The sequence below is a fragment of the Papilio xuthus genome, unplaced genomic scaffold, assembly GCF_000836235.2.
Source record: "Papilio xuthus unplaced genomic scaffold, Pxut_1.1 DF825928.1, whole genome shotgun sequence".
Lineage (NCBI taxonomy): Eukaryota > Metazoa > Arthropoda > Insecta > Lepidoptera > Papilionidae > Papilio > Papilio xuthus.
The window spans coordinates 6,841,125-6,854,515 of record NW_013532721.1 but is presented as its reverse complement, the minus strand read 5'-3'; the positions used below and the strand labels follow the sequence as shown (position 1 = coordinate 6,854,515).

Genomic DNA, 13,391 nt, shown 5'->3' with positions numbered 1-13,391 from the left:
AAATATCTTTTATTTATGCACCTTGGAAATTTAAAAATCACCTGGATTTTCACTACTCAAACACATTTTAATTTTTTTTTTCAATGAGGACGTCAGAGATTAAAAATATATATATATTTTCAAAGTGTTTCAGTAGTTAAAATGCATGGAATAAATGAATTTGTTACAATAATCAGATTTAAAGTACAAATTATGTCCTTAAATTAAATATTTACAATAATATATTCATACATTTTAATAAAATGAAGATCTAATAATCAATGTAAAACTAGCAATCTGAAGCAATTTTTTCAATAACCATTTTATGAATTATATATGTCGGTTTAATGCTCGTTAAAATATTTTATAGATTTAATATTTATTTTTATCATCAATATTTTTACTCTATAAATAAAGCATTTAAAGTATTGTCGTAACATTATTATGAAACTTGTAACTTAATTTTTAACCAATATAATATCTAGCGTAAAAAAATCTTGTTTATTAAACATATTATAACCTAAAAAAAAAGTTAATAATTATAACTTATTTCAATTTATAACGAAAATTCATTTTATAACCAAATAATATGCAAGCATTGTACAACAAATACTTAAGTTGGCACACTAAATAGAAGAGTATCCTTGTTGCTAACGTGCCAAATTAAATATACACTAGTGTTGAGTACTTCACTTTTTCTTCTTTAGCTCTTCAAAACGTCTGTTGAGATCTTCAAAATCTATTTCATCAGGTGCACTGGAGTCCTTAGGAGTGTTGTCGTTGCTTTGTGGTACGGAGGGCAATGGCAAGTCTGATGGTACGGACGGTAACTCTGGTAGTTCCGGGAAATAGTTCTGTGGTACACGAGACCTTGGCTGTGGTGTTGGTACATGTGCCGGCTGCGGAATAGTTTAAAATTACAGGTCAATTTACACCCTATATTTAGTCTAATCATTAAAATTTGTATGTTAGTAAGTAAAATGTTCAAGAATAATTTATAATTCAAACGGATTAAGAACTTTTTAAATACACACTTACAAATCATTCCTAATTATAATGCTGTACATTTAAGGTTGACTACACATTCTATTCTATTATGTTTATGAAATACTACCTATTGCCCGCGACTCCGGCTGCGCGGGTTAAAAAAAATAGATAGTAGCCGTTTCTCAGACCTACTGAATGTGCATATAAACTTTCATAAAAATTTGTCAAGTCGTTTCAGAGGAGTATGGTAACATTGATACGAGTATTTTATATAAATACTAGATGAAACAAAATGCTTAAAACTAAAAAAAAAAATGAAATTACCATATCATGTGCAATACTATCATAAGCAGGCGGTAGATTATGCATTTCTTCCTGTAAGCAGAAAAATAAACTTGTAACATTTGAATCATAAAATTCACCAACGCTTGCTTATGACTTGACAAAATGTAATGATTCTTTAACTGAAATCTGAATTATTATGAAAAAAAAAATCAAGTTCATGCAAAATAATGCCTATTTGCACTAATCATTTATCGCGAGTGGAAATAGAAATCGTGTCTCCATACAAATGGCGATTATGCGGCAAGCACGCAGTGGAAATAGACATTAAATTATCTGCAGATTAGTATAAAAAGGTCAAGCTACAAACAACTACATGAAAAGTATGAGTCAAAAAATGTGTGCAATATTAAACCTTGTGAAATAAAAATTGTGCTAAATATTAAAATTACATTCAAATGTAATCATGAATTAAATATATACAATGTTTATGTAACACTAAAAAAACTCTTACCTGAAGGAAGCTGTTACTTAAATTCTTTGAATCAACTCCTGGAGGCAAGTTATAGTTCATAGGTGAACCGCTGGGGCCACTCGGATAATTGGTTGGTGGGGTTGCTATAAATCCACCAGCTTTCCCACCTGAAGGTTGCTACAAGACAAAGATATCATTAACTACTGTAATATGTTATAATGTCATAGTTGCAAATTACAAATATGAGTTAGTTTTTTCTAATCATTACCACATACTTTAATTCAACCGAAAATTACCACCTCACAATGTACATACAGATTTTGAATAAAGGAATCCATTCATTTTGTTACTTACCTGTTTAGAGATTACACAATCATTATCTATTATATTGAACAAAAAAATTACATGCTGTACAACCAAGCGAAATTACACATAAGCAATTATTACTTATTTTATAAACCACACAAATATCAAACATTACAAGATAAATCAGTTGAACTTATATAAGCAAGAGTCAAAGGGACTCCAATATTTAACTCGCTTATAGAGGATTCTGTAGATGTGATGACGAATCCATCGAGCGCTTGGTGGTGCAGGGGAAAGTTGAGGGCAACAGACCATGAGGAAGATCGGCCTATGAGGTGGACCGACCAAATCCGAGTGGCTGTGGATGTCCCCCTGCACCAATGTACAAAAAAGGCAGCGACTAGGGAGGAGTGGCGGCGCCTGGTAAAGCGGGTCACTGATACATGATGGCCACGACCAGTCTGACAAGACTGTAATGACAAAGAAGAATAGAGGATTCTCTTTAACTCAAATTTCTCACTTATGGTGGATGTCCATCCGGACTGTACATTTACACTCATCAATAAAGGTTTCTCACTTATCCAAGTTCAACTGTTTTTTTTTATAGTTTAACCCAGAATACTTACAACAGAAGGATAAGAAAATGGCTGCACAGTAGGACCAGGCAAATTAGGCATGCTGGGCATCTGGGGCATGGGAGGTTGAGGCGGGTAACCTATAAACCCTGGAGGCATCGGTGGACCATTGATGTCAATTAGCAATGCATCTCGACCTAAAACAATGTAAATGCAATTTAAACATGTTTTTTGACACTTTGATTTTACAATTTCAGATGTGGAGTAATTAATTACTATTTTTAAAAATAACTTTTAACAAAAGACATTTAAATTCTAACATGCCTAATATTTACTATTAATAATTAAAAAGGGGAAATCCAAAGTTATTATATACTAGATGTCGCCCAAGACTCTGTCCGCACAGAATTAAAAAAACCTTAAAGAGTAGCCTTTGTGTTCTTTCAAACTATTTTCTACATCTGTGCCAAATATCATCAAGATCCAAGAATCTGTACCAGAGATATCTTCAAACATCCATCCACCTAAACATTCGCATTTATAATATTAGTAAGATAGTTAAAAAAGGGGAAAACCAAAGTTATATACATATAAACAATTGAAGGAAAACTTTTATAATATAAAATATTATGACATGTCTATAATAACAGTATTATGAAATTCTTACCCTCTTCCTCTCTCATAACTTGTTCATCTGGTTCATATTCCACATTATATTTCTTAGCTATCTCTATCAGATATCTCTCTACAAGTATTTTTGGTGGACTCTGAACAGACATCTTGTGCTTCAGTTTGTCACTTATTGTGTTCACATCCTCACTGCGACATGCATCTGCATAAATCTTACCATACTTTGCTGTCAGTAAATCTGAAATAATCTTAAGTTCCTGAAAACAAATTTAAGTAATATTATTATACATATTTTTATATGGTAAACATCATATCAAATGTGTTTATTTGTTATATTTATGACAGTTTAATTATTACTTAATTCCTTACATAGTAGCATACACTGTTTTAATAAAACTTGTAGAGCATTAAGTAGTAAACAATTTACATAAAAACATTATGTCATTATGCAGATACCTTCTAACAAACATCCACCTATCTAAATATTTGTATTTATAATATTAGCAAGATATAACTACAAAGTCCCTGAGAAAGATTATCATAACTATTATACCTGTACATCAGTGTGCAATCGTGGCGCAACCCAAATAAGACTTGATATGGCTTCAGCTAAACCTTCATCTAATTCTTTCATTTGAGTAACAAGACCAAATCTTGCTAGTATCAGGTCACAGTACATTTCAACAATCTCCATCGCTTCTACTATGTAATCCTCTCTAAAACAAATAGGTATTTTAGAAAGTAAAACTCAGACAAAGAATTCGCAGGCAAGTTGTTTACACAATTTTACATATAATAAAATAAAGCATTATATATCACGCTGGTGATTGTTAAATACCTGATTATATGTTCCACTCTGATTTTAGCCCGTTCAGTTTTACCAGCAGCTATGTATTCTGCTATTTCCTTACGAGCTTTTAAAGCCAATTCGGTTTTCTTTTTTTCAAGTAGTTTAAGACGGTTTATAGCCAGCCTTAAGTGAGTTTTGAGCTTCGTGTAATTCGGATTTGTGGAAAACATTTTGTGGCCTTTAATTAATATCACAAAACTACTGATGAGTAAGACGTATTACACTTATTTGTTTGTTGCATGAATAATAGTTCCTGTTCATGTCATTTTGACACTTCTTATGTCAAATTTATCAGGTTCCAATCTACGCATACGATATTTTAGTCACAAATGTTTTATACAAAACAATATAAGGAAGTCTCACAAAATATAGGTGTGAAAACATATCTATAGATTCCATTTATATTCGAAGATTCCTCTATTTACTTACAAGGGTACAATAATCATCAATATCAATAAAGATACCTCTCAGGCCGTTATGTTACCGTTAAATTGAAAACATCGTTAGATTATAATTTATCTATAAGCCATATTGTAAATTGATTAGTACGTAACGAAGTTTAGTTTCAATCAATATTTTAATTAGTTTTACATTTTCTTGAGGTTAATTGAAACAATAAATTTGAAAAAGTAACTTTTTATTTTACTTTCATGACGTATTTAGTCTTAAGTACACACATAATACAGGACATATATAATATTTTACTTACAAATAATACTACATTATTAGAGATTCAACATAAAACATTTATATTTACTATTAAAATTGTGAAAATGCATTCATTGAGCATAATTTACACGTATCAGATCATTAGGCTTACGAGTATACTTTGCATTTTTAGATTGGCACAATAAATTTGTAACAAAAATATAATTTTGTTCATATGTAAACAGTTGATATAACATTTTGCATATATCAAATGTTTATTTAACAATATACTGAGACTCTTCATTTAATACCTTATATCACTATAGAACGGATCAAATAATACTGTTTTTTAATATGAAGTAGTACTGGATAAAAAATAATACTACCAAAGAAAACAACTTGTATCTTAGTTGTTTATGAAATGCAAATTCTTAATCGATAAATACTGTTCTTGAATATTTGAGATACTTAACATTTTAACTATTTAATCACCAAAAATTGACAAGGAATTTTAAGTAATCATATACATATACCAATAGTACAAATGAGGTTGAATTTAAAATGAAAATATTAATAAGCAACAAAATACTTCAATAATCAATCTAAGCTCTCTTGTTACATATTGTCTGTGTGAACTATATTTATTGTCACAATAATTCCTATATGTTGTTGTTTAACAATAATAAAATAGTAAATATATGTACAAAATGTTACAATCATGATAAAATTTACATTACAAAAGATAAAGAAAGTAAAAAGTCAAAATAATACTGCAAAATTGCAAAAATACTCCAAACTTGATTGAATGCTATGATTGGTATAAATTTATACATCTAAACATTCAGTCATTTTCTACATCAATACTATTTTTCTTCTCAAATCTACTGAGCGAGTTTGGGCAGTCATCATGAAGAACTACTGTAGTTGCACTAATACTAGAAGGACTATGAGAGTGCGTAATATTTGTGCGATTACTGTCTGCCAAATGTTCTAATTCATGACTCTCTAAATTAGGCACTCCGGAACATATAGAACTGACGCGAGAGATAGATTTTCTTTCTTCAGTAGCTGAATCTTTGCCCGAAGATTTCCCAAACAATTGAAGAAGGGAACATAGAAAAAAGGTAGCATATACCCAACTGACAGACATTATTAATGCCAAAAATGCGCCGATTTGGGAATATGGTAATAGATTTGATCGAAGCAAAAATATTCCAGCAAACCCTGTAGTCAGTGCAGCTGCCGCAGTAGGCCCAGAGGATGCTGTTAACGCATATTTAACTCTAGTAGACTTTGTGCCACTAGCATTTGTATAACTTAAAGCATAGTGAAGACTAAAATCTACAGCTAACCCTGCTGATGTTGATATTGCTACACTTTCTAATACATTTAATTTCCATTCACTTAACACTAAGATGGCTATAGTTACTGTTGATGAGAAAACCATCGCTGCCAATGCACAAATACTGATGATAAAGCTAAAGGTAGCTGGTATAAGTACTATAAATCCTAAGCTAGCTGACAATATTAAAGCAGTCACAGTCCCACTCGCTAATGTTTTCTGTAAATCATAAAAATGTAGGTCAGATAAAAACCAACCATTACGCATGCCTGGTGGGGCAGACTTCAGTTGATGTTCCGTCCAATTTTCAACTTGTAGAAAGAAGTTATTCATTGCAGTGTAAGACATTGAATATGGAACAACACTCTCAAATTCTACAACAATTGCTGAGACATTGGGTGGATTAGCACTCCTTAAAAATTTAGGACCAGCTACTCCTGGCATAAAAAGTTCCCTAGGAGTTTGATATAATGATTCCATTGCTGCTAAAATGCAAAAGTCAAAAACTTCTTTTGTATAAGGAAAAGTTGAAGATTCACAACATGGTGTTCTATTTATTTTATCAATATTATCAATACATTTTCTGCTCATGAACATTCTAAAGCTTTCAATAAAGCAATTGGGCAATAAGGGACCCAGGGTATGTTGATAAAATGGTTGGCCTTTTAAATTTCTACAAAACTGTGCCAACCAAAGTTGAGACTTAGGATCAGATATAGAAAACTCTGTGTCAAAAACTAAATGTCCAGTTGAAGCAGGATCCATGTGATTGCCGTTATCAATGGGTTTTACACCCCATATCCACCTTAAAGGCATTTTACTACCAATACCTAAATCTTTGCCAAATCTTTCAAACAGAAATCTATCTCGATATTCCATATCATATTTTTCAAATGGATGTGAAGTCTGAAACAGCTGGAACTGTCTTGAATCTGGTAATTTAAGTCCTGGGGTGTAAAAAACTACAACAATACTACCAACTCCTATAGCACCCAAAATTACTACAATACCTATGTACGATTTTGTAACAAATGCTATTATAAATCTATTCAATATAACTCTGATATCCTCACCAATTTCATTAATAGCTTTATAAATCACAATATTCCATGGCTTTTTACTAGTTGAGTACAATTTAACATCTAATATAAATACTGATACTGGCAACCAGCTTATCATGAGGAAGAAATTAACTAATACTGCAGTACCAGCAAATACACTGAAACAATTTATAGCCGGAATGTAACTGATATATGAAGCAAAAAAGGCAACAGCTGTTGTTAATGTAGTAATAAACATTGTAAGAATAGAATGCCTTAATGTCTCTTCAAGTATTTGTATTAGAATAGTTTCACCAGCACTAGAAATATTTTTAATTTCCGTAAGTTCACTCTCTTGTGTTACTATGTTATCTCTTATAAGCTGACTGCTAATCATCTTCCAGATTTTGACATATAGGAATGCATCGTCAGCTCCAATTCCTATCACAACAACTATTACTAATAAATTCATGAAGGGAAAGAATTCTAAATTGAACACATAAATATATAAGAAGTATGCAACACCAAGTGTGTATGTTATAGCTACAAATAACAGTAAAGTTAATACAATAGACTTTGTATAAACCCATACACATATAAATACAAAAATTCCACCCAGACCTATCAACCATGTATCTTGGATTATCCATAAATCAAAAAGTGCATTCTTTAATCCAAAATCAATAGCAGGAATTTTTAGAGTATCGTAAGACAAAATCGAACTTTGTAACTTCTGATAATATGGAAGAACAGTACTGCTGCATGCCAGTGGAAGAAAGATCATAACATTTTTAACAAATGTATTATTGAATGTAGGTGGAGTAAAAGCATTACCATCTATTAGATAAAACAGCAAATTATATATAGCATCATACTGTGAACAATATTTTGGTACCCTACATTGATTTAGTTCACATGATGCCATTAATTTAAAATCATGGAAATAACTGGCACACTTCTTTAAAATTACAACTGCATTTGTTACGTCTTCTTTTGTTATATTTTCACAAGAAGTCTTACCCGACATTAAAGCTATATAATTTGGCACACTCCACACCGGACAACACAACTCCTCATCTCGTACAGATCTCTGACATAATTTGTAATACTCTTTACCACCTACTTGAACTAGAAGAGATTGTAATTTACATAGTTTTTGAACATTTTCAAATTCCAATAATGATGAATTTTCAGAGTTAGAAACAACTAAATGAGAATAATCAGAAACGGGAGCTCCACACATACCGGTCGCATAATTGTGATGAATCTTGTCAGGAGTACGCTGCATAGATTTTAAAGATACCCACTGTTTCCTTGTATGATTTTTTAACATTTCTGCATTTACATCTTCAAATGAAACATTTTTTCCAAATCCCCAATGAACATGACCATTTATTGAAGTTTTAGCAGTTGAATTGTCCGAAGTCTCAATTTTGTTTTCAATGCCAGTAGAATAGTATTTCGGTTTCTTCTTTTTGTTCCGGCCTTTATTCTTAGTTCGTTCACGATTTATTTTTCCCTTATTCTGAATTCGGTTGTGGTAGGTATGGTTCATACGTTTTTGATCTGCTATTTCTTTAGGGTTAACTGCGAGTCTTTTAGATGGCCTTGTTTCATCGATGAGATTTTCCCAAGCGATAAAGCGATGTGCCAATGAAGTTCCTCTGGTTTCGAATCCCACAATGGGATCCGAAAATGATGGAAACTCGTGACATATCAAAGGAATCACAGTTAAAATTGTTAAAACAACAATTACTACAAACATATAAAGGTACGAGTAACGAACAATAAACCTGGCGTAAAATGTTAACATTTTTGTGTAGCGGTTCCGTTGAACTCATTATTACTTCTTAAGCCATTCTTTTGTATTAGGGAGACTGTAACGTTTTATTAAAATAAACTGAAAATGTGTTTAAATCATACTACATTTTTGTCATTACATTCAATAACTTGGAACTTCGGAATGATGTTTTATGGCAAGAAAAACAATGACGCATTGTTGCTCCTATTGTCTATTGTTATCAAAGATTTAAAGACCCTTGTCAATGATCAGCTGTGTGAAAAACAGATAATAAATTAACAATAGTGGAAGTTACCAAGAAGTCATCAAAATTAAAAACCATCATTATCATCGCCAACATATTTTTATGTTAAGTCCTTTATCCAAGTAAACATATATTTTTCGTATTTTCATAATATTTAAAATAACCATATTTAGGTAAATTCAATCTTAATAGTAAAATAATTGGCGTAATTGTAAGAAAAATACATATATATATTACATATATTTCAGATATTATTTTTGCTTACTTACTGGCTTTATAAGCATAGCATATGTAATCGACTTTGTCTTTTTATAGCTTTGTATCGGAAATAAATTTTAAAGCGGTAAGTCCTTAAAAAAAGATCGTTTGCTCACACTAAAGTCACGAGGAGAAAAATCGATGGAGTTGTACAGTTTAATTAGAGTGTTTAGTCTTTTTAAAATGCCATTTTTTTTGCTTATGGCAATAATTTCTTTGTCTATGGACTCTTGTGATCACAAGACTTCTTCGTTTTGAGTTTTCTGTCAAGGCAGTAATTGGAGAAAAAAAGGCCGTCCCTTTTGGGATCTTCTGGTTCAGCAGCTCCAATTGACTCAAAATCATCCAAGATGAGGTACTTCTTAACGTATTTGCTGGTGCTCCTTGTAGCAATTGTCATACCGATATTTTCAATGTACTATGTCCTGAATGGAAAAGGTGAGCAAATAAGTGTCGGATGGTTCCTGGAAAACACTTCCCCATACATGTGGGGTACGTTGGGAATAGCTTTTGCAGTAGCTTTCTCCGTGGTGGGCGCGGCTATGGGCATCCATACGACGGGAGTGAGCATAGTCGGAGGAGGTGTCAAAGCTCCGCGTATCAAGACGAAGAATTTGATCTCCGTCATCTTTTGTGAAGCCGTGGCAATTTACGGTTTAATTACTGCGATCGTGCTGTCAGGAATGCTCGAGAAGTACACGGAACCCTTGACTGACATAGCCATCAAGCAGCAAAACTGGATGGCTGGATATGTGATGTTCGGCGCCGGGTTGGCCGTGGGTCTGGTGAACTTGTTCTGCGGTATCGCTGTGGGCATTGTAGGATCAGGAGCCGCCCTCTCGGATGCTGCCAACGCAGCTCTTTTTGTTAAGATCCTGATTGTAGAAATCTTTGGATCAGCTATTGGTCTTTTCGGCCTCATCGTCGGCATCTACATGACGTCAAAGGTTAAAATGGGTAACCAGTAATTCAAGATAATACTTGAAATTAAGTGTAAGTATATTTTAATTTCTTTTGATATAATTGAATAGATACTATTAATTTATATTGTTTTAGAATCATATTTCAATAATGGTGAATTTAAATTACTTTTGCATCTCATCTCAATTTGTTTCAAGTAAATTAAGATAGATGCTTTACGGCTACATTTTTTCTCATACTACAAACTACTTTCTGATTATGTGACAGTTTATTATTTAAAAAGGGAATAAGTTCAACTACAGAAACACAAATTTTAGGCATGTCTTCAGGTTCTATAGAATTATTAGATGTATAGGAGTAATTCTAATGAATTATTTTTTGAACACAATTTGTGCTATTTTATTAAATTTAATTTTTACATGTTCACATCTCCCATTTAGTTTATGAAATCAGAAGTGTTTATTGCAAAAACAAGTGTACTATTATCCTTATATTTATTACAAAAAAAAAATCTTACATAATCATGATTCATTAATGTTATATTTCTTCTCTTTGGTGAAAAGTTCCTCAGACAACATGTAATTGCGATGGTTTGATCCTTGCGTCATGTTAAAGAATGAATTAAAAAGTTCGGAAGGTAAAAAATGTGTAATAAAGATGTTTAATGATAGGACCTTAGCAAACACAAATCTATGATGTAGAGTATGTATTTCCAGACAATGTTCTACATCAATACTTAATTTCATCAGGACCAATGCAGCCCTTCTGGAGATACCTTCTAACAAACATCCATCTATCCATCCAAACATTCACATTTATCATATTTGTAACATAGTATGATAATTAAATATATAGCGACTTTTTAGTGATAACTGATAGGAGAAATTTTTCGATGGCATGTATTTCTCATCCTGTCTTAACTGAACCGCTTTGTGGTCAATTATGAAGAGTGAGGTGCCATTCCATTCATATAATTCACATAATGCTTATTATTTTAAATATTATTATTATAGTAAATTATTCAAACTTTCGTGAGACATTATACTAAATTGATGTATTAACACGGCTAAACACTCACGTATATTCGTCCCGTGGCGACACCGACTCCCGAGTGAGCGACGGGCAGCGTCGGCGAAATAATACCAGTACCACTCAGCCTGATGAATATATGTGAGTGTTTAGCCGTGTTTATATATAATTTTTGTATTATAGTAATTTGTAATATAAGTAAGATTGGTTTCATTCCAATGTTTTTGAAGTGATAACTGCCTTTTGAAATACAATGGTGTGAATTTGATGTAATTTTGTGTGTTTCAGTGTACAGCACTGGACCATCCTGCCTTGACCTTCAATCTTAAATCTGTGACAGCCAGTGCTCAGCGCAAATACATCAATCACATGTGTGAAGTTTTCTATGTTAAGTGTTGGACTCGTGTACTTCTTAATCAAAATATATTTTGTTGATGTTATTTATAAATTTAAATGAGATTTGTTTCTATAATTGAAAGGCAACTGTTTTAATAATAATCTGATCTTAGCACCATTTTTCTCTATTCAATTATATTTCTTTTTGGTTATTTATTAGTTAATACTGTATTTGTTTCATAAGTCTTATATTTTTTAAGCTTATTTCGAACTCAAGTGAATTAGTTACATTGGTTCAATAAGATGAAGAAAAACTGTAAGAAATTATTTTCATTAATTTTTATTACCGGATTAGAGATAAATATTTTGAAAGATACTTTTAGTTTTATTCTTCGATTAATTTAATATTGTGCTAAGATGTCAGATAGTCTATTGAACAGGTCTGGATTGTATTGGAGTGTTCTAGAATACATATAAACAATAGTTTGTGTTGTTATCCATTTTACAGTGTCCTGATTTGGAAGTGACTAGATACTAATTGCATGACATCTATGTATTTATTATATATCTATACATAAACTCGTATAGTATTAACATCAACATTTCATTATAACACTGCTAAATAGAAAGGTGCTCAAAATAGTTTAAAACTATGCAATGTAGTATCTAGTCATATTTTATAAGGCTTAAACATTCCATGAAATCATAAAACTAATGAAAGCTTTGATTGGTTCAACAGATGTAAATAGTTAACACTATAGTACTATATTTTTCCAACTAGACACAAGAACTTAACTATTGTTATTGATATCCCAATCTGTCAGTTATATAGTTTAGCTTACACATGTTTTAAGATGCTTACAAATAACCTAGCCGTTTATGTATTGAAATTTATAAGGAACGCATGTCATAGTTTAGGAAATTTTAATGGAGATTTTATTCCTTAGCCAAATAACAACCAGGTTTTCGATTTAAGAGACAAATTAAACATCAATTTGTGTATTACTGAAAATAAACGAATGCGAACTACTTTTTAGATTTCGAAGTTAAAACATTGGAATGTCGTACGAAATATTAAATGTTTCCAATTGTAAATATTAGTTTGCTTCCTTGCACTATTATAAATCTTACTAATTTATTGTAAAATATATTATTATTATCCATTTTATGATGGGGCAATGATGAAAGCCATATGGTTATGGAATACATTGTCGTCGTTAGGCACAAATTGAGTGCAAACATATTGCAAGAACAAGAGATAAGTATTATAAGAGCATTATGAGTACTGTTTATTGATGCGATAATAATATATTTGTGCAAATGTAGATATTATGTATGTTGAATAAATAGATAAAATTTGAAGGAGTTTTATTTTTTATACCTTTTCCCTAATAACTTTGAATGTTAACGGTTTGGTAAGTCACATGAGATGTCATGTGATTTATAAGTAATTGATGACCAAGTAACGACATTTATGTTGTCAAAATATTTGTACAATGATTTTGGGTTTTTCGGTCATAATTAAACTTAGTTTAAGCAAATGTTGTATACACTAGCTGTCGTCCGCGAATTAAAGAAAAACTTCATTAGTAATCTATATGTTCTTCCAGGCCTTCTACATCTATGCCAAATTTTAGCGAAATCTATGCAGCCGTTTCGGAGATACCTTCAAACATCCATCCATCCAT

At 31.6% G+C, this 13,391-nt stretch overlaps 3 protein-coding genes across 4 annotated transcripts; 1 reads left to right on the top strand and 2 right to left on the bottom strand.

Moving 5' to 3' along the window:
* Nucleotides 1–46: 46 nt before the first annotated feature.
* Ist1 (increased sodium tolerance 1-like protein) lies at nt 47–4,348 on the bottom strand. Of its 2 annotated transcripts, XM_013322811.1 has the most exons (7): nt 4,073–4,347; nt 3,788–3,950; nt 3,272–3,491; nt 2,656–2,801; nt 1,763–1,900; nt 1,291–1,341; nt 47–878 (listed from the first exon to the last, which is right to left on the bottom strand). In XM_013322811.1, the coding sequence occupies exons 1-7, from the start codon at nt 4,252–4,254 to the stop codon at nt 669–671; spliced, it is 1,110 nt and encodes a 369-aa protein (XP_013178265.1). In that variant the 5' UTR covers nt 4,255–4,347; the 3' UTR covers nt 47–668. The 2 variants fall into 2 exon arrangements, with proteins under 2 accessions (XP_013178265.1, XP_013178266.1); XM_013322812.1 differs by lacking the exon at nt 1,291–1,341 and having other exon boundaries at nt 4,073–4,348.
* Nucleotides 4,349–4,709: 361 nt separating this feature from the next.
* On the bottom strand, nt 4,710–9,110 carry disp (RND transporter family member dispatched). The gene has a single exon (XM_013322418.1). The coding sequence runs from the start codon at nt 8,925–8,927 to the stop codon at nt 5,574–5,576; it is 3,354 nt and encodes a 1,117-aa protein (XP_013177872.1). The 5' UTR covers nt 8,928–9,110; the 3' UTR covers nt 4,710–5,573.
* Nucleotides 9,111–9,634: 524 nt separating this feature from the next.
* VhaPPA1-1 (Vacuolar H[+] ATPase PPA1 subunit 1) lies at nt 9,635–13,065 on the top strand. Its single transcript, XM_013322419.1, has 2 exons — nt 9,635–10,410; nt 11,656–13,065. Exon 1 carries the CDS (start codon nt 9,768–9,770, stop codon nt 10,383–10,385), a length of 618 nt encoding a protein of 205 aa, XP_013177873.1. The 5' UTR covers nt 9,635–9,767; the 3' UTR covers nt 10,386–10,410; nt 11,656–13,065.
* The last annotated feature ends 326 nt before the right edge of the window (nt 13,066–13,391 follow it).

What these genes read in the sequence shown, in the direction of transcription:
- Ist1 (XM_013322811.1), bottom strand. Translation starts at nt 4,254, where the DNA reads ATGTTTTCCACAAATCCGAATTACACGAAGCTCAAAACTCACTTAAGG. An exon ending in AGAGTGGAACATATAATCAG is followed by an intron (nt 3,951 to 4,072) that starts GTATTTAACAAT and finishes TATTTGTTTTAG; the next exon opens with AGAGGATTACATAGTAGAAG. An exon ending in GATTGCACACTGATGTACAG is followed by an intron (nt 3,492 to 3,787) that starts GTATAATAGTTA and finishes ATTTGTTTTCAG; the next exon opens with GAACTTAAGATTATTTCAGA.
- VhaPPA1-1 (XM_013322419.1), top strand. Translation starts at nt 9,768, where the DNA reads ATGAGGTACTTCTTAACGTATTTGCTGGTGCTCCTTGTAGCAATTGTC.
- disp (XM_013322418.1), bottom strand. Translation starts at nt 8,927, where the DNA reads ATGTTAACATTTTACGCCAGGTTTATTGTTCGTTACTCGTACCTTTAT.